This window comes from Eurytemora carolleeae, unplaced genomic scaffold (assembly GCF_000591075.1).
Source record: "Eurytemora carolleeae unplaced genomic scaffold, Eaff_2.0 scaffold189, whole genome shotgun sequence".
Taxonomy (NCBI): Eukaryota; Metazoa; Arthropoda; class Copepoda; order Calanoida; family Temoridae; genus Eurytemora; species Eurytemora carolleeae.
Window position 1 is genome coordinate 173,341 of NW_019396111.1, and position 22,282 is coordinate 195,622.

The following is a 22,282-nucleotide window of genomic DNA, read 5'->3' on the forward strand; positions in this document are numbered from 1 at the left end:
TTCACTCTTCCACACCTTGGTGTAAGGTCTTCTAAACCTGAATTCAAAGATAAAACCTAAACCTTGATTCAAAGTTTAACGTGCTAAACCTTGCTGTAAGGTTTGATATTCCTGGACCTTGAGCCTGGTTTGGTTGTTTTTATGTTCCATATCCCCTGAGAGATGGTTGGATTTCAAGGAGAGTTTTCTGAATGAATAAATAATATCCAGGACTGAGTACAGCACCCTAAAGAGTAATATTTCTCCAGTCCTGGCCCTCACATGTACATATATAAATATATCTATTCATATTTTATACAATTCAATATTTATTCTAATCTAGAAACCATGTTTGATGAAAATGTTCCAAAAACTATATTTTGCTTTGTTCCCGGGAAACATTGCAGTTCTCTAATAATTAAAGAATTTCATCTCTAGAATCCAATAAAACGTCTTCTCCATTTAAAACAATTTATCTATTCGATGGAATCTATATTTTCCCCAGCTAGCCTTTAAACAATACTTGAACTTTCTGTTGAGCTTTAAAGTAACAAACAATATTTGTTTGAACATAACACTTATTTTACTTAAAATGAACTATGGTTCAGGTTGATTATGCACATTTACTATTGAACTGAACTTGAACACTTTTTCGACTTTAAGCTATACATGAACGCTAATTTGAATCAAACACGTGTTATTTAAATTTAACAGAGCCGATCTAAATTTGTATTTTTAAGATGCAAAAAATCATGAAGCGTAATGGTTTCCAGACTGAAAACGTACAAATAAAAGATAGAAATGATAATATTTCTTTTTCCTCTGGAATTTTATACCTTAAAATACATAAAAGTTTAATATCTCAGGAAATACGTACTGGTACATGAATCTTTAGTATGTAGAACATGAACATTATAAGTACTTCCTACAGATTTGTAGCAGAACTGTTTGCCAAGATTGGCAGTTCACTCTATATTCTCCTACATTGCAAATTGCTGAATCTTTAATTTAGAACGATTTCCAATCCTTTGCAATCAAAGTGATCCTATATTTGTACTTGTAGTCAGAGGAATTCATCTTTTTATCTTGTAAATTCTACAATATTACCTTGCAATCATAGGAATCCTACAATATAACCTTGTAATCATAGGAATCCTACAATATAACCTTGTAATCAGAGAAACCCTACTATATAACCTTGTAATCAGAGGAATCCTACAACATAACCTTGTAATCAGAGAAATCCTACTATATAACCTTGTAATCAGAGGAATCCTACTATATAACCTTGTAATCATAGGAATCCAACAATATAAACCTGTAATCATAGGAATGCTATTATTACCTTGTTAACAGAGGAAACCTACTATACAACCTTGTAATCAGAGAAAACCAACTAAAAATGTTTCTTTCTTTTAAAGTGGCGAACATCAAGGATTTCTAAAAATAAATTCTTTTCTTTTTATTCAAAAGTAGCCGAAATATCATTGAAAGATGTATACAAACACGAAGAAAATGAAGAACAAGAAATATAGAAATCTCAAAATATTTTCATCTGATATCACAAAATTTTTTTAAAATACTGTAAAACTTAATTAAAATAAATTGTTAAAGTTAAAAAACCTTGTAATCAGAGGAATCCTAATTTAACCTTGTAATCAGAGGAATCCTTCTACATATCCTTGTAATCAGAGGAATCCTTCTACATAACCTTGTAATTAGAGGAATCCTACTACATAACCTTGTAATCAGAGGAAACCTACTATGTATTATAATTGTTATACCAGATTCTGAAGAAATCCAGATTTCTGAAATCCCAGAACCTGAGGAAAAAAATCTTTATTCAGCAGAATTCTTGAATACCCGGATACTCGGTGCCAAAAAAGGCGATTCTTATGAATATATAAATAAATACGGTCGGAATAGGCTTTATATTAGGAGACTATACTTTATATTACAAATATTTGTATACAATGATGATTGATAAAGTAGTTTCTGTACAACGCATTTGGTTATTTTTTATTTCGTCTCCGTCATTTCGCCATTATTAATTTGTCAGCTGATGCCATCTTTTACAGTAACCGCCAAAAAAGTCCTTGGAAAAAAAGTTTCCGGAAAAAAGTCCTAAAATTTTACACTAAAAAAGTCCTGTGGAAAAAAGTCCTTTTAGCTTTCCACTCAGTTGTGGAGAGAAGTGACCTTGATATCTAGACTTCTATACAAGTACAACGCACATAGCGCCCTTTCTCTCAACAGGCTTAGAAAGCTCTGCTGACACCCTTCCTTTGCAAGGTTCGGATACACACTGTGATTCACAATTCTAGGTTTTTCTTTTCCTCGGATTTATTTTCTTCAGGACTTTTTTTCCTGGGATCTTATTTCCTGAGACTTTTTTGGCAGTACCCATACTATTTTAGGAAAAAAAGTCCCAGGAATCCAAAACACAGGACTTTATTTCCAGTGACATTTTTTCCAAGGACTTGATAAAATTCGGACTTTTTTTCCAAAGTTTTTATTTCCAGTTTTTTTTCCAGAAAATTTTTTTCCCGGGACTTTCTTACATAGATTCTATTTTACATATCTCAATTCCAGCCTTAAGACCAATCAGAGAGGCGTTTGAAGAAAAAAAAAGTCAACCCTTGGAGTAGAAAATGATTTTAACTCATTCGTTGGGTTTAACTTAAGACATTGAAACGACAGTGTGCAAATATTGTAGAATCTATTCATTATGCTTATCTTAAAAGCCGAAACGGTTTTATATTTTGGTTTATTTTTCAAATAGTTTGATATATAAGCGCAATCATATGAGATAATTTTGATTTAAACTCTTTCCACGAGTCAGGGAAGAAAGGAAATTTGTTTCTGCCACAAACTTTAATGTTTTATATCCATATATCTTTGCAACCCGATGTTGTAGACCTTGGCAATTTCAAACTATAAATTCTGTTAGATCAAAGGGTTTAGATCAAAAAGTTTAAAATATCAAAGATTTACACTATCAGGTTGCAAAGATTAATAATGATTAGACAATTTAAGGTTGTAAAAAAAAACTCCTTTCGTTATAGATTAAAAAACCTTCCATTTTAAAGAAAGTACAGTGTTAAATAAATAACGATATCATCGACATTATTGATCCGTTAAAGGTTTAAATTCTACCGTTGTGAATCCGACATGTTCCTCTTTAATCGGCAGATCATCTGAAATTAAATTGAAAGTCTCTTTAAGTTAAATGATAGAAACAATTTTCAACTAAAAAAAATAAAGATTCATTGAAAATAATAAGAATTTAAACTTTTTCGCTAAAGGTTTAAAATCAAAATGGTTTTTTTGTAAATCTAGGTCCGAGAAATTACGGGAAGAGCATAGAATGGAAACTTGAAGGAGATCCCTGGGTTTCTGAGGGATTGTACAGTGACTCAACCAGAGGAGTTTATCTACTCTGTCTTATACTCCAGGTATGTACTGTACTGTACTGTACTGTACTGTACTGTACTGTACAGGGTTATCAACAAAGAATGACATTTTTTGTTGACGATCTGAAACTTTTGAAATACAGGGTGTCCCAGGAAACATGACATTTAAAAAATCGTTTTTTTTAGTTAAAACATCCATTTGCTTCATTATCTTTTACTTTGAAATCAATTTTGATATAACATGACTCCCATATAATATTTTTATTGATCTTTGGTACAAAACAACTCAACAAATTATGGAAAAAGATATTCTAAACTATTCACCAACTGTCATATTTCGTGGGACACCCTGTACCATGATCTGGGACTGAATTTAAAGAATTAGAGAGAGGTCTCTAAATTCTACCTACAGATGGTTCAAATCCTGAGTCACCGATTCAAAGTTCAAGATTCATGAGAATTTGAATTAGTGATTCGGGATTTGAACCGGCTGTAGGTAATTCAGCGACCTCTCCAATTTATTATATTCGGTCCTGAGATTTATAATTAAATTGAATACCGAAGACTAAAAAGGCGACCTAACTACGATATCGCAAAGAAAGAAAGAAGTTAATTGCAGGGAATCATGAATATAAAGAAACAGACAGTCTAATCGTCTCTTAAATCTCATCGTTTGTGGGTAACCCTGTAAATTAATTTCATCCACTCATCTTCCTTCCAATATTCTGCTCTAATTTTTTTATTTTTTTCCTATGATTATTTTCAAACTATTTTATTTATTTTAATCCTTCTATTCTATTAGTTTCATTTATTTCCCTCCTTTAATTAATTTATTCGGGTTCTTAATCTTTTTTCATTAATTCCCTTCAGACCTTTATTTCATTCCTTTTATTTAATTAATTTGAATTCAGTTACTCCAGACACTGATATTTTTTAGGCTATAACTCCACTTGGTTGGAGACCAACTGCAAGTGCAGATGTGGCATCTAAAAACTTGGACTCCAATGAAAGGTACTCAAACTTTAACGCTCGTAGGGTTCGTTACCTGTCCCTTTACAAATATTTACGTATTGTTTGGCGACCTGTCCCTTTAAAAGTAATTACATATTGTTTCGCGACCTCACCCTTTAAGAATATTTACGTATTTTTTCATCCTCACGCTTTATGAATATCTACGAATTGTTGACATAATGACCTTTTTTAATGTTGGATAAATATACTCTATACAGTATATACTACATGTAACTTGCATACATCACAACAGAGTTCAAAACTTAAGACAGGGTATCATTGTGAAAACCAGTTGTAGAACCCGGGTTTCACGATTGGGGTTAGGCAGTTTTGTGAATATCAATATTTTTTTTAAATGTTATTTTATTTAGTTTATTCATATTCTCCATATTTTCGAATCTCTTAAATCAAAATCTTCACAAATGTTAAGTCCCCAAAAAGGAAACTCGGAAGTTCCGTTCAACGATACACTTTTAAATTTCGGGCTCAGGTAAATGGTTCAGAAGAGTACAAATGATTACAAATGAGCGCAATTAAGTACAAAAAGAACCTTATTACAAACTAGTACAAAAGAGCACAAATGGGTGCATTTGCGTTGAAGTGAGTATAATCTTATGGTTTAGCGACCTAAAACCTTTCTCTATTTATATGTAATATTCTACATAGATCAATTGCATAAATTTTCTAAACTAGATGGACCTTCAAGTGTCACATCACCTTGGCCTTTTAATTCATCTTCCTAACTCAGTTATACTTTTTTGCAACCTGGAAATATTCTTTTATAGCCTTCATTTTTTAGCTTTGTTTTAAATGAGAAATTGGAAAAAATTTCATCGATTTTTTGCATTAGAGCTTGCAGATCCTTTAGATGAATGTGAATCTATGTTTAGGTATTCATACGAGGGATTAAGTGAAGATATGCATTCATGGTTCTTCTTGTACGATGAGAAACTTGCTGCTAGGAATGAGGAAATGCACAAGCAGGTGTGAAGAAGTTTTATAAATCTAATTAAATTAATTAATTAAAATAAATATATTTATTTCTTTCTCCACTCTTTAGGTTTCGTTGTCGAACAAGGATATTTGCTCCAGCACTTCAGTTCCTAACCTAGAGGTTGATAGAAGTAAGTTTTATTTAGATTTAGATATTTATATTTCAGGGTTCAGAGATCCTTGAGTAAACCTTGTTTTAAAGGATAGGATTCTCTAAACCAATCAGGAATGTTAATTAGCTATTTAATCCTCCATGTTTAGATCAGATTGCCTTCACACAAAGACAAATTAACTACCGTGTTTTTATTAAAAAAAAACTTACAGGCGTGATAGCCAAATAATTTTGCTGCACTGCTTTTTGTGTGAAAACAAAAGCACAGGACAGTTATAAAAACGTTCAATAACATGCAGAACACTTCTTGTGATCTCAAATTTTTAACTCAGAATGAGAAAAAACGTGAGATATGTAGATTACGGTTTTGGTTAAAACACCATCAAATAAATGTATAACAAAAAAATTGAGCCTTTGCCACCAACTCTGATTTTCTAATCCCTATATCTCGGGATTCCAATGTCGTAGACCTGTTACATTTCAAACTATGACTTCTGTTAGATCAAATAATATAAGTTTGAAATATCAAAGGTTTACGGCATTTGGTTCCAAAGATATAGGTATTTAAAAATCAAAGTTTGTGGCAAAGAATCAACTCCTTTCCAATACTTTCCAGAGTCTAAAACTAAAGAATGCGCGAATTTTAAGTTCGAGGTTAAAAGTTCTGTAAAATGATGAGTAGCTACTTAAATATTAAACTTTCTCAATTTTAAATTTGAATTTCCCGGGAAAATCTGAACCAATCAGAGAAAAGAATTATTACGTAACTATTGATAATCAGCTGATTTTTAAATTTTAAATTATACGTGCAAACATTAATTAATCTAAAACGTGAAATTTATTAAATCAAGGTTTTTACTTTTAAATATATTGTAATTAGTTGAATGCCGCTTACCGCTGAATGATGATGATGCAAATAGGGATTGCGGGATTTCAAGATTTTAACTCTGTGTTTAAATTTTAACTCGTCGATTTCCGCGAGTTAAATATTTAGACTCAGGTTTGGAAATATAATACAAAAAGAATGTGTGTGAGTGCAGTTGTATAAAAAGGTATTTAGAGTATGTACATTGTACATCCAACAATGGAGACGGATTAAAGAAAAAACATTGAAGAAAAACTAAAAAGAATTATTCCAAAGTAAAAGAAGGATCACGGAGGGAAAGCATATAATCATAAATGTAAAATGATTAAAAAGGTTTTCTGTTAAGAAGGTAGTATCTGCAATGCAGCTGCGTATACTCCAATATTGAATAAGAAGGTCTATACCCTATATATAGGAATCCAATCTACTACAGATATTTTCTCCCCTATCAACAGTAAATAAGAGTTCCCTCTATGCATTGACTGTGCCCCCTATGAACAAAGGATGAAATAAACTTTAATCCTACTTTATCCAAGTCTAACCCCATCTTCGTTTGGTGGACTCAAACAAGATCTAAATTATCCAATTCCAGCTTGTCAGCACAGAATTCTATATTGAATTTTTACTTCCATGGATATATTTAGTTATTGGAAAATAGACAAATATATCCTAATATTATTGAATAAGAAACACACGTTTATTTTACAGGTTGTAGATGCCTCTAGTTTACAGATATTTAGATTCTTTTGATTAACAAGTCTTAAGATTTAAAATTTCAAGTGACCTTCCATGCAAAGATGGCAATGCCCAATTCACAACGGTACTATTAAAAGCTTTGCCAAGTATGAAATCCTGTATATTAAAATTACGCTTATAGTCCCTTTCAGAACAACAGTTTACTTTTAAATCTTTAAACTGTCCCTCAACCTTATTCGATCAAGTTCTTCCATCTCTCGTTGTTCTGTTATCTTATTCTGATCCAATGATTTTATATTTTAAGAGACATCACTGTCAAAACTTCTCCTCACATGGAAATCAGATAAATGATAAATTTGATTTTGATATGAAACGTACATTTCGGAAAATAATAGTTCTTTTTTTAAATTTGAATTTTTGGATTTTAAAACATTAAAAGAACTAAAGTCGTAAATTCAAAAAACTCCCAATTTAAGAGTGGCATGTCCGATTCACAACGTTATCCTTTCAAGCATAGATTAATTAAGATAACAGATAGGACACTAGATGTTGTCTTTTCAAGATTTATGTGTATTCCGTTTACATTTACCCTGAGGCAGAAGCCCAAAGACTTTTTGACAAAAAAACGGAAATACTACTTAACGTAATGATTAAGAATAGAAAAGTCCTTTGTATATTGTATATATATATTATATAGAATGTATAAAATGCAAATGCTAGAAATATTGTACATCGTTATAGACTTCTTACTTGAAGAATGTTGATATACTCTACAAAATATACAATACAAAGAAAATATATAAAAACTAGGACCGATAACCTAGACAGGATGGATAACCTAGAAAGGATGGATTGGCTAGACAGGATTAATAGGCTAGATATGTTGTATGAGCTAGAAAGGACGAATGAGCTAGAAAGAATGGATGAGCTACAAACGATACAATACAAAGAAAGTATATAAAAACTAGGAACGATAAGCTAGAAAGGATGGATTAACTAGAAAAGATGGATTAACTAGAAAGTATGGCTTAGCTATACAGTATGGCTAAGCTAGATAGGATGGATGAGCTAGAAAGGATGTATAAACAAGAAAGGATGGATTAACTAGAAAAGATGGATTAACTAGAAAGGATGGATGAGCTAGAAAGGATGGATGAGCTAGAAAGGATGTATAAACAAGAAAGGATGGATTAACTAGAAAAGATGGATTAACTAGAAAGGATGGATGAGCTAGAAAGAATGGGTTAACTAGAAAGGATGGATGAGCTAGAAAGGATGGATTAGCTTAAAAGGATTGATTAACAAGAAAGGATGGATGAGCTAGAAAGGATGGATTATTTAGAAAGGTAGGATTATCTAGAAAGAGTTGATAGGCTAGAAAGGATGGATGAGCTAGAAAGGATGGATTAACAAGAAAGGATGGATGAGCTAGAAAGGATGGATAACCTAGAAAGTATGGTTGAGCTAGAAAGTATGGCAGAGTTAGAAAGTATGGCTGAGCTAGAAAGGATGGATGAGCTAGAAAGGATAGATGAGCTAGAAAGTATGGCTGAGCTAGAAAGTATGGTTGAGCTAGAAAGTATGGCTGAGCTAGAAAGGATGGATGAGCTAGAAAGGATGGCTGAGCTAGAAAGTATGGCTAAACTAGAAAGTATGGTTGAGCTAGAAAGTATGGCTGAGCTAGAAAGTATGGTTTAGCTAGAAAGTATGGCTAAGCTAGAAAGTATGGTTGAGCTAGAAAGTATGGTTGAGCTAGAAAGTATGGCTGAGCTAGAAAGAATGCTGAGCTAGAAGGCTAGAGAACTGTAACATATAGTTTCTAGTTAATGAATAGGAAGATTAATAATGTAAAAGTTTTCTCATATTTATCTGAGTATAAATTCTTTCATGAGAGTATTCAATTCAATATCACATAAACAATATATATACATACTCTTTGTATATTGGACTTGTCTGTTAGTTTGCTGTAAGTTTATTTGTATATAATTAACATAAAAAAAACGTTGAACCGAATTTTTTTTCATATTTTTGAAGACGGACTTGCTGATAAATAAAGATAATTATAATGATGTAATAAAACAGGACTAAAACACCCTGAAAGCTAAGTATACAGGGTTGCCCACAAAGGATAAGATTTCAAAGACGACTGTACGTAATTTATACTGTCAATTTTCTTATATTCAAAATTCCTTGCAACTGTACACCTATTTCTTTCAAAATTATTTTTTTAAGTCATTAAAAGTCTATATTCAATGCAGGACTTCATTTAACCTGGGAATCGTCTCACTCAAAGAGTTTCAGTTCTTTTTTACAGTCTTATTCTTAAATTAATATAATATAATTATATAGTATAATATATTCTATTTGTAGCACTGTAATCAAATTCTTGATAAAAACTGATTAATACCTGACGGGTTTTTCACTTGACTTTACTACACAACGACCACAGAACAGGTAGTATAGAACCAGCACTGACACATAACGGCGTCTGACAAGCCGGTAACGTGTCGTTTGAAATGCCGTAACGTTAACGTAAAAATGCACACTGAACTTAAAGAAAGAAAATATTTGTTCTAGAGTTCTAGCCACGCTCCATCCCCGAAACCATTTGACCCACTGTGGTTTAGTGCAGATAATAATGTGCACAACATATAAAATGACCCTAAACTCTATATGTCGATTAAAAACGACACATATTGATATGTCGTCTTCTCTCTTGTACCTGATGGTTGTTCAGGTGAAGAGAACTTGTACTACGGAGATGCCCCGACACGACCTGTGTCTGCTAGTCTCCAGAACAACCCTGAGCTGAGTAGGTCTGTTCCAGGTATTCCAGCAGCTACAGCTGGAGCTGGTCATCACAATAATCAGCAGACAACAAACTCCTGGGTTCTCAGGTAGTAGATACAAACTGTAGTACATACACTCACACAGTATACTAGATCTAACAAATAAACGTAGTTTTGCAAAGACACAAACTGTAATTTGCATCATCTGTATTCCTAGTTAGATATATTGGCTGTCTAGCTAGAGCTTTATTAATGTTACGAACGTCAAATAACTTTTATGTCACCATGTACCATCGGACTTCATATTGCTGAAATAGCTACAAAGATGGCATTGCTTGCCCTTTTATTGGCTTAAAGCTACGAAATTAACTTTATTTTGTCAATTTGTTGCAGTTTGTAAAATTATTGTTTCGTCTATGATGATATAATATTTGTGTCTGTATCTATGTCCTAACTATATATGACCGTCCTGACAGGAAATGTGCTCCCAGAGCTCCCGGACTGGGAAATTTACCTCGGCAGAAATCATTAGACAGTAGTTTAGCTGCTGTTCAGCTTGCCATGCAGGGATCCTCCAACAATACACAAGGATCTGTATCTAATATTTACAACCAGTGAGTAATCATTCATCCCTCTCCTGCCTACCCTATATACACGTCCAGTTGTACATTTAACCCGGAGCTAGCAATGCCTTAAAAAACATGTTTACAAATACATAATTGATGTTTTAACCAACAAATTATTGGACACTATTTTTCAAATTTATCCAGGACATGTTTTTTGAAGCTTTATTCTATCACTTCCATTATACTTTCTAATTTTAAACGAGAACTTTCATCACAACACAATGTTTAAAACCCAGCCTCTCGATAGTTTTTTTCCTTCCTAAATGTTTTTTTTGCCTTTTTCCCTTTTCTTGCCCCCCCCCCCCCCCCGCCAGCCCAACACCTTCTGGCAAGTAAAAAGGACCACAGATTATCCTAATCTTCCACTTTAGGATGTTCTGCCACTTATTGAACCTTTTTAGATGATAGTTTAGAGCCTTTATTTCAAAATTTATATTTTTAAAACCTTCCTTGATGTTCATTCTTAGAATTGTTAAATTATCGAATTCCTGTTGCATGCTGCTCTTCAGATCTTTAAACTCAGCCCTATCCTGAACCTGCTATTCCAGTTTAAATTATTCCCTGGATACCTATTCTCTACCTTTCCCTGGATACCTATTCTCTACCTTTCCCTGGATACCTATTCTCTACCTTTCCCTAGATACCTATTCTCTACCTTTACCTGGATACCTATTCTCTACCTTTCCCTGGATACCTATTCTCTACCTTTCCCTGGATACCTATTCTCTACTTTTCCCTGGATACCTATTCTCTACCTTTTCCTGGATACCTATTATCTACCTCTCGCTGGATACCTATTCTCTAACTTTCCGTGGATACCTATTCTCCACCTTTACCTGGATACCTATTCTCCACCTTTCCCTGGATACCTATTCTACACCTTTCCCTGGATACCTATTCTACACCTTTCCCTGGATACCTATTCTCCACCTTTCCCTGGATACCTATTCTCCACCTTTCCCTGGATACCTATTCTCCACCTTTCCCTGGATACCTATTCTACACCTTTCCCTGGATACCTATTCTACACCTTTCCCTGGATACCTATTCTACACCTTTCCTTGGATACCTATTCTCTACTTTTCCCTGGATACCTATTCTCTACCTTTCCCTGGATACCTATTCTCTACCTTTCCCTGGATACCTATTCTCTACCTTTCCCTGGATACCTATTCTCTACCTATCCCTGGATACCTATTCTCTACCTATCCTTTAATCTCCTTCCTTGCATAGAATACTGAAGGCAATAAATAAGGGAAGAAACACTGCATGATGTTCTATAATTCCAATACTTGCATGCTCTGCTCCCATTCATCTAGCTTTCAGTATTTCTTCATATTTCTACACTTCACCTGTTTTCTGCGTGAATATTTCTTTATTTGTTTTTAGTCTTTGGTTTTGTTTACACAAACGGTTTTGATGCAACAAGCGCCATAGATCTTGAGTTTAATTTGTAACAAAACATATTTCATTACGAGATAGAAGGGAGTTTGGATCACAATATTAGTTTCATGATTTAATACTTTTCCCGCATTCTATACTCAAAGTTTCAGGGATTTCACTTTCATTTAAACGAGGAAATAATCATGAAATATTTAGTTAAGAATTTGTATCCAGAATATAACCTTTCTCGACCAATAAAAAATAAGATTTTCCAAGCTCGGGCAATGAAGTAAGGATTAAAACAGAACCAGTAAATTTTCATCTGATGGTAAAACTCTTAAATTTAAAAGTTGCGTTGAAGATATTGAATTAAGGGTTAAAAGTATCTTACCCAAAAGTTTCTGATTTTCAGGGGTGTAACAGGAGAAAAACATAATTTTTGGATTAAATGGTTTAAATTTTTTTATTTAATATTCTGCTCTGGCTCTAAGCCTTCATCCAATTTCCCTTCTGGGCCATTTCGTGGTTTGTTATTGTTCAGATTTTTTTATTATTGTCATTTTCAGGAAATTAATTTTAAATTTAAATATTTTTAGAGATTCTAGATAGTTCCTAGAATGTTTTTATATCCACTTTTTCTCTACTACCCCTTATCATCTAAACTCTACTATACTTTAACCCCTATCCTCCCTACTCTACTATCCTGTAACCCATGTTCTCCCTACTTTACTATCCGTAACCACTATCCTCCCTACTCTACTATTCTGTACCCTCTATCCTCCTTATTCTACTATCCTGTAACCCTTATCCTCCCTACTCTACTATCCTGTAACCCATATCCTTTCTACTCTACTATCCAGTAACCCCTATCCTCCCTACTCTACTATCCTGTAACCCATTTCCTCCCTACTCTACTATCCTGTAACCCATATCCTCCCTACACTACTGTCCTGTAACCCCTATCCTCCCTACTCTACTATCCTGTAACCCCTATCCTCCCTACTCTACTATCCTGTGCCCCTTGTCCTCCCTACTCTACTATTACCCCTTTCCTCCATAATCTACTATCCTGTAACCCCTATTCTCCCTAGTCTACTATCCTGTAAACTGTACCTCCTAACCTTCCTGCTCTACTATCCTCCGTACTCCACTATCCTGTACTGTACCCCCTAATCTCCCGGGGAGGTCCTCCCCGCTCTACTATCCTCCTTCTAGTATTCCTTTGACCCCCCTTTTTCCTTTTTGTTTTTGTTAATATTTCTCCTTGTCTAGAAGACAGTAAGTGAGGCCCCCTACTGTATGTCTTCTGTCCATGTGATTTCTATGTTCCTTGTGCAAGAATGTTTTTACAGTGAATAGTTTCTTGTTGATTTGAGCCAGATGTTCTGTTTAAAGTTTTGTTTTATATACTTGTTATTCCAGGTCTTTGTACAACTCTACATTCTCTACTTTCCGTGGGAAGGAGAGACATTGCTACGCAACAAGACATGGAGAAAGAAGGAAACATGAAGGAAAACATGCAGTTACAAACATGGATGGATACAAATCAGATGGATATAAATCAGATGGATACAAATCCGACGGAGATGGGTATAAGAGTGATGGAGCTGGATACAAGAGTGACGGAGAACGTGTCAAGCATAGAGCTAGATACTCCAGTCCTGCTAAACAACCCAGTAAATACGAGCAGGATAGGCTGACCACTCGCCGACTCCAGGCTAACGGAGATCAGATGAAAACCCAAATAAGAGCTCATGACTATAACCGGGATATTCCAGTCAATCGAGAACAGGTTGCAAGCCGGAGCAGCAGCAGGGGCGGATACAGAAGCGATCCAGAACATGAAATAGAAATACAGCTTCAGTGCATGGGATCCCAGCATGATGATTCAGGGGGTAGTCAGCACAGCCAGAGAGGATACAGTGTGGACGAGGAAGATAAAGGAGACTGGACAAGACAGGAGCAAGCGCTGAGAAGTCAGGAACCGTTAGAATCTAGATCGCACAGCAGGAACGGATACAAGAGTGATGGAAGCTTACAGGAGTCCCCTCTCCATCCCCAGATTGGAAAGTGTGAAGGAATGCATCCTGCAGGATGCAACAACAGCAGGGGTATGCGTAGGGGGTTTCTTCAGGGTAGCATGCAAAGTCATTCCTCGTCTCATTTGAACACTCACTACACAAATCAGCATCAGAGGTTGCTGATGCATCCGACTAAACATCTGGAGGCATCACGTTCATTTCATACTTTCCAGAGACAAGAATCCACAACCTCATTCCACTCAACTCACAGTGCTCCAAACCCACCTCATCACAACCAAAATCTGATGGTTAATAATATCGAGTCAGCATCACAAGCTAGCACACACTCCCACTCATCCTCGTCTTCCGCTAGCGTTGGCCCACCTGAATACAGCGCAGTTATTCATCCTCCACCTACTTACGATCAAGCTCTTATCAAGCTAGATATAGCAATGAGACGGAGAGCAGCAAATAAGAACAGAATTGCACAGCAGCATAAAGGTACCTATAACAGTCTTCACTACGTTGGAGAATTTTATGGATAGCAATCAGAGTTAGGGGTTCAAGATCATCAGAGATAAGAACCTCAGGATTGTAGAGATAAAGGAGTATAGGGACTACAGAAAAGTAAAGTTATGGAGGATAGGAGTTTCAGGGTAGCACAGGTATAGGGTTACAGGGTAGCAGAGGTACAAAGTTACAAGGTAGCAGTGATATGGGGTTATAGGATCGATACCAGAGGTACTGGGTTACAGGATAGCAGAGGTATAGGGTCAAAGAGTAGCAGAGGTATAAAGTTACAAGGTAGCAGTGATTTAGGGTTATAGGATCGATACCAGAGGTACAGGGTTACAGGATACCAGAGGTACAGGGTTACAGGATACCAGAGGTTAAAGGGTAGCAGAGGTACAAAGTTACAAGGTAGCAGTGATATAGGGTTATAGGACTGATAACAGGGTTACAGGATAGCAGAGGTACAGGGTTACAGGATAGCAGAGGTACAGGGTTACAGGATAGCAGAGGTACAGGGTCGCAGGTAAAAAGAGGTACAGAGTTCCGGAGGTTTACAGAGTTAAAGGATACCAAAGGTACAGGATTCCAGGATAGCAGAGGTATAGGATTACAAGTGCATATATATAGGGTTACATGTTAGCAGAGGTACAGGGTTACAGGATACCAGAGTTTTAGGGTGACAAGACAGTAGAGGTTTAGGGTTACAGGATCGTAGAGGTATGTGGCTCCAGAATAATAAATGTAAAGGGCTTCGGTATAGTATATGTACAGGGCTCCAGGATAGTATATGAAAAGGGCTCTCGGATAGTATTTAAAAAGGGCTCCAGGATAGCATATGAATAGGGCTCCGGGATAGTATATAGAGGGCTCCAGGATAGTATATGAAAAGGGCTCCCGGATAGTATTTGAAAAGGGCTCCAGGATAGTATATGAATAGGGGTTCAGGATAGTATATAGAGGGCTCCAGGGTAGTATATATAGGGCTCCGGGATAGTATATGTACAGGGCTCCGGGATAGTATATGAATAGGGCTTTGGGATAGTATATATAGGGCTCCAGGGTAGTATATGAATAGGGCTCTGGGATAGTATATGTACAGGGCTCCGGGATAGCATATGAACAGGGCTCCAGGATAGTATATATATAGGGCTCCAGGATAGTATATATACAGGGCTCCAGGATAGTATATGAATAGGGCTCCAGGATAGCATAATGAATAGGGCTCCGGGATAGTATATGTACAGGGCTCCGGGATAGTATATGGATAGGGCTCCGGGATAGCATATGTATAGGGCTCCAGGATAGTATATGAATAGGGCTCCGGGATAGTATATGGATAGGGCTCGAGGATAGTATATGTACAGGGTTTTAAGATAATAGAGACATGAAGAATTATGAGTTGGTAGAACAGGAAGGATGTATAAGGTGATGCAGAAAGGAAAGAAAGTGTGTTGTAAGATGAACCCCTGATCTGGATTTCTGTAAAGATTAGTTTGTTAGATACATATTTGCTCTTGTGGGAGAGATAGTTGATGCATTGCTTTTTTCAACCCAATTTTTTCATAATGCGTCTAGCACGCCAATACCCTGAGCTTTTTCTTACTGTAAAGATACCCATATTTATATATATATATATTGATCATCTACATTGCAATATTGCATGTTTGAAAAGATGCATGCTCAGAGCAAAAAAATTTAAATCATCCAAAATTTAAAATAATTTCTAACAATAATTAAAATATGTAAACTATTGTGAAAACTTTTTTATTCATGTGCAAAAATATGAATATTTCTAGAATTATCAAGTATTTATAAACTAATTATCAAAAATAAACAAATGACGCTGTCAAATTTAAGATGTGATATTTTTTCTTCAAAATTTAAGATATTGTAATAACGGAGAACTAAATCTGAATGTTTAAAGCATGTACATTTCTTTATTACAAGTAGACGCAGAAAATCGCTCAATAAATATTTATTCATAAAAATTATTATGTTTTTGATCTTTATGGCAGCAAGGAAGTACAATTTACTAAGCAAGGATATATACATTATACAATAAGCAAAATTATGTAAAATTTAACATCTTTAAAAATAAAAATGATTTAGTTATACAGTAGAATTTTCTTAATAAATATCTTGATTTTGCATGTTTGGTTTTACTTTAAAGACGAGATTGTTTTTAAATTTTTTTTAAACTGAAAATCTAAATCTTTAGTCCTCAGGCGAAATGTCACAAATCTTATTTTCTAATTCCTATTTTGTCAGATCAAATAGTCAACGTTTGAATATCAAGGGTTTACACAATCAGATTACAAACATATCGGACTTAAAAGGTTAGAGCTGTGGCAAATTTTCGGTTCTTTTACACTTCTTATAAAGGAACTGAGTTTTTGCCACAAATTGCAACTTGATGGTGTAAATCTTTGATATTTAAAACTATCATTATTTTATCTAAAATATTTCATAGTTTTAAATATCTATGGTTTCCGGCATTGAAATGCAAAGATATAGGAATAAGAAAATCAGAATTTGTGACTAAAACTCAATTCCTTAGTTTGATAAAACAAAACAGAAAGTTGTTAAAAGAAAAAGGTTTTGCAAAAAATATGGTTTTAGCATTAACCACCATATAAATTTATATTCTCTTATTAGTTCTTTTAACGGTCGACAGTATACAATAATATAAAACTAGTGACTTATTGATTATTTTGTTTAATTTTTAAATAAAAAATCTACTATTTTCATTTTTTAGCATATATAATTTTTCGATAGTTTGGACTCTTTTTTATGTATTGATTTTATTGTCTATTTTTTATTCAAAAATTAAAAATAAGAGTAAAGACTAATTTAGTGTGTTATGGTAAAATTACATACCCCCCCCTTTCCGCGACTATAGCCTCCCGNTATATCCCCCCCCCCCTCCTTTTGAAATGAATTCAACCCTGAGAGTAAAAAGCTATTTTTGAGAAAATAATAAATCAAAATTAAGATTGGACTAAAGAAAAATTAAGGAAATTTGAGACTAAAAAAAATCTTGGCTTAGATTAAAAATAAGAAGATTGTAAAAGATAAACTTTATTTTTGTATCTTTCGTCAATTTGGATTATTTTTAAAATAATTTTTTTATGTTTAGAACAATTTTGAAAAGTACATTTTTTACATGTATATCGATCCCCACCCTCTTTTTGCTAATGTATTAGGTTTTATGCTTTTTTTGCACTTACATACATTATGTCAGATTAAGCACAACCACTTTTTCAAAATAGTAAACACTATTTTTTAAAATCAATTAATCATTTATTAAAGTTCTCTGTTCTAAAGAATAATCGTATAAAAGTACAGAGAAATGGAAAATGAAATGGCTGACGGAATACTGATAAGACTTCAAAATCAAATTTTAGAAAAAAGGATAATTTGTTTTTTCCTTTCAGGGTTCGAAGATGAGACGGAGAGTATTATTATTAAGAGGAATTAAATTATATAAAAATGTGAAAATCTGATGGTTGATCAGATATTGTCGATAATCTAACTATAATCTGATGGTTGATCAGATATTGTTGATAATCTAACTATAATCTGATGGTTGATCAGATATTGTTGATCAGATATATCTGATATAGCAGAAGAAAATATTTTATAAAAACTTTTTTCTCAAAGTCATTTTTCCAAGAGTAATTTACCAAAAATCCTAGCCAGAGAGCACTTTACCCTGTTTTTAGATCCGTAAGATGGTTTTGAGCAAGAATGTTTGGTTACTCATTGTGGAAAATCCAAAGTCACATGGGGAAACATCCAAAATTTCTAGCAAGAATGCTTTTTATCTTAATCGATAATAACTAAAAATTTCATTTAGAAAAATTGAATATAAATTGCAGCAAGTTATACTAATCTAGTAAAAAAATTTAGAACATTTTTAAAACGTAAGAATTTTTCAATTAAAAGTCAAGTTTGTATATGCCCTTGTTTATTGCGTGCAAATACTTTAGCTTTTCCCATAATTTGCACTCCCCTGAAACTAAAATATAATTATCAAAAATGTTTATTCATAGAAGTTTTAGCGATTCTTAAAGATGCAATTTAAAGTAAGGTTCCTGTATAGATTGGCAGGGATGATTCACACCGATGCTCTTTAGATCTTTCTCAAAGTATTAATGAGGAAGAACTCGTTGTTTTCCTATCCATGGAATATCCATGAAATATTCATAAAATATTTGTAAAATATTCATAAAAGTGTGAAATGTTGGCAATTTCATTCATTGTCTCCTCAAGTCAACCATGTGTTGAAAATTCTCAAATTTCAGCCAGAAAAAAATCTAGTTTTGAATACATAAACCTTGTAGGGGTGCCGTTGTGAATCTTACATTCCACACTATGAATGGAAAGTCGCTTGAAATTACGTTTACAGACAAAGTTTGCCGAGCTTGGGCTTGAAAAATTTATTAAAATATATTTATATGATAAAGCTCTTCGATCATGTATTTATGTTAGCTATGGCTGGCCAAACGGCTGGACCGAATGGGCTGACATTTTTTGAGGGAACCAATGGGTCCCTGGGGAGTAACCTATCAAACATTTTTTTCTCAAAAATTCGAATTTCTTTTAATCAAAAGTTCATTTCTTAAAATTTTTTATCAAAATTCGATTTTAAACAATTTCACGGACAACGCCCGGCACTTGAGCTGGTATTTTATAAAAATAAAAATAATTAGTAAAATGTACTAATAAAAAATACTTTAAAGTTTTAAATACTGCTGCTGAATCAGTTAAAAAATTAATTTCTTAGTTTTTCTCCCAATTTTCAAGTAAATTGAAAACCAATCTTGTTTTTATTCAAAATTAGCTGGAGGAATGTATTACCTAAATCCTCCTTGTTTTACTACAGTCAAGTTTAATCTGAATTATAAAAATGTTTTAATTCTAAATTAAGACAATTTTGGGACTAAAATAAATCATTTTAATCATATTTTCGATGAGAAGAAATTGTTTAAAATGACGGAGAGGCAAGCTTAGTTTCAGAGTATGAAGTCGAACCCCCCTTTGTGACATCCCATCTATGGGGTCCTAATAGAAATAGGGTGGCAATGTTTAAAATTGCTGGGTCGACTTTAAACTGGGTAGTCCAGACTGGACTGTACGTCTGAATGCATATATAGAACATGATGGGAATCCTACTGATGGGAATCCTACTTATGAAGTCGAACCCCCCTTTGTGACATCCCATCTATGGGGTCCTAATAGAAATAGGGTGGCAATGTTTAAAATTGCTGGGTCGACTTTAAACTGGGTAGTCCAGACTGGACTGTACGACTGAATGCATATATAGAACATGATGGGAATCCTACTGATGGGAATCCTACTTATGGGAATCCTACTGATAGAAATTCTACTAATGGGAATTCTACTGATAGAAATTCTACTGATGGGAATCCTACTGATGGTAATCCTACTGATGGGAATCCTACTAATGGGAATTCTACTTATAGAAATTCTACTGATGGGAATTCTACTGATAGAAATTCTACTGATGGGAATTCTACTGAGGGGAATCCTACTGATGGGAATCCTGCTGATGGGAATCCTACTGATGAGAATCCTACTGATAAAAATCTACTGATGGAAATCTTACTGAAGATAATCAAACTGATGTGAATCTAGCTGATGGGAATCCTGCTGATGGGAATCCTACTGATAGGAATCCTACTTATAGAAATTCTACTGATGGGAATCCTACTGATGGGAATCCTACTAATGGGAATCCTACTAATGGGAATCCTACTGATAGAAATTCTACTGATGGGAATCCTACTGATAGAAGCTCTACTGATGGGACTCCTACTAATGGGAACACTTCAAACCAAGTCCACTAACGGCCTAAAAATATTCTTTGAATAACCCAAAGCTGAGTGTGGCCGGTTGACCAAAAGAATACTTTCGAATTTTTTAATTAAAAATGTCAAATCGATTTAATTTCAATACTTAGGTTAAACAAAAGAACGGAACAGTTAACTGACTATAATTTCTAGTGACCCAATATGCAAAAATGTCCTATTTACAACAGTTCCCATAAAAGCTCAAGTATTTATCTTTATTAAAACTGTTTATTTTCATTTGTGGTTTCTTTGTAAAAGCGAATTTGCAATTTCTTGCTAATAAGAAAGAATGTAGAAATTCACAGGATTAAACATTTTTCGAGTCAGATTAAGGTTTTAATGGTACCGTTGTAAATCGGTCATTGCTATCTTTGCATGGAAGGTCACTACGCTTACAGTCCCTTTAAGCTTTTCAATTTCACTACCAATACATTTTATCACATATATGATCTGTAATATTTACAACTTCAAATAATCATCTCTGTCAAAGCTATCAGTCGGTAATTGTAAAAATTTGAATAATGCATCAATTTCATTGGAATTGAAATTGTAAACAAAAACAAGGTCCTTAGATCTAAGAGTTGAAAGGAAGAGGATTTCTTTATTTGTTTGTCTGGTATTCTAAACAACCTGTAAGTACAAAGTAAAGAAGAAAATTCCAAAAAAAAACGAAGAAAAGTTTAGTTAAAAAGAAAGGATGAAGGAGGAGGAGGNGTAGGTGAAAGGATGCCCTGAAAAAGAATACTCAGATGGCCAAGCAAGGGGAGAAAATAAAATTAGACCGAAACCCGTTTTTAAAGTTTTCGCGAAAAATGAAAGGGGTTATAGGCTTACTACGAATATAATCGCTATTGATCACTACTAATCTTACTTCTATCTGTTGCGTCTGTAAGAAGAAAATTGTTAAAAACTTAAACTGAAGAGCGTAGCGTCCATACAAATTCAGAAAAAAAAATATACGACTCGTATCGTAAACTAATCAATTTTAAAATCCAACAAATCATTCAGATATTACAACATAAAGTCATCAGTTATTTTTCGATGCTTTCATATATATAGTTAATATTTCATAATATTTGTTATTTGTTTTATATACAATGCACTTTTTCCGCTAGGCGTCTCTGCCTCGTGTAATCATCAAAGCATCGAGAGCAGAGACATTTGGCGGCCAACTATTTCGGCGTTTTCAGTTTTGAATTTGTATGGACGCTACGTTCTTCAGTATAAGTCATTTTTAACAATTTTTTTTCGATAGATAGAAGTAAGATTAGTAACGATCAGAAGCGATAATTTTTCGCCGTAAGCCTATAACCCCTTTCATTTTTCGCAAACACTCCCTTTAAATATGGTTTATTTGGTGAATACCTTACACATATTCCTCTAAATATGTCAATAAATAAATTTTAGGAAATTTCTAAACTGACAAAACATTTTTGAATAGAATGGAATTAAGTTTTTAAAAAAAATTTACTTTAACTACTACAGGATGGATCTGAAGAAAGGTGTAAAAAAGACCCTATTTTTCATCTATTTCTGAATATTTGACAAACAAAAAGCAAAAAAATTTGAAATAACTCTGTCAAATAATGTCAAAACCAAGTGATTTTCATTGGAGTGCAGAGTTCCTCGAGAGAAACTGGTTTGTACCAAGTGTAGCCTCAGAGGTCATACGACCAGGGCACACTTTGGGCCACTAAAGAAGATCACAGCGATGCACCTGGAGCTGGCAGAGGAGACCGGCGTGTTAACATGTGGTCCAGAGCCTGCAGCAGCGACCTCCTTCTTTGAAGGTGCTGTAAACATCGGTCATACAGCTAGGTAAGAATGGTTTTGTATATGGCCCGAAAATTCTTAGTTTTTTTGCAATCATCTAGGATGGGGGGGGGGGATCCGTTGCGATTGCAATCGGCAAACAGGGCGACTGACAACCCAATGTGATGACCACATTAGGTGAAGTTAGTATAGAATTGAAGTTTATATATTATATTTAAGGGCACAGCTGTATAGT

The 22,282-nt window shown here is 34.2% G+C and overlaps 1 protein-coding gene across 3 annotated transcripts in view; it reads left to right on the forward strand.

The window, feature by feature from the left end:
* LOC111695233 (uncharacterized) overlaps positions 1-19,147 on the forward strand; it is a 39,884-nt gene extending 20,737 nt beyond the window's left edge. The window contains exons 8-15 of one of the 3 annotated variants that reach the window (XR_002763817.1): positions 3,319-3,434; positions 4,330-4,403; positions 5,294-5,387; positions 5,464-5,527; positions 9,807-9,966; positions 10,335-10,472; positions 13,290-14,629; positions 14,863-16,162. Coding sequence is in view for 2 of the 3 variants with exons in the window: in XM_023464461.1 (XP_023320229.1) it covers positions 3,319-3,434; positions 4,330-4,403; positions 5,294-5,387; positions 5,464-5,527; positions 9,807-9,966; positions 10,335-10,472; positions 13,290-14,389; positions 17,836-17,879 (1,790 nt within the window). In the remaining variant the exon portion in view is untranslated. The other 2 variants (XM_023464461.1, XM_023464462.1) reach the window with 2 other exon arrangements.
* Positions 19,148-22,282: the final 3,135 nt, after the last annotated feature.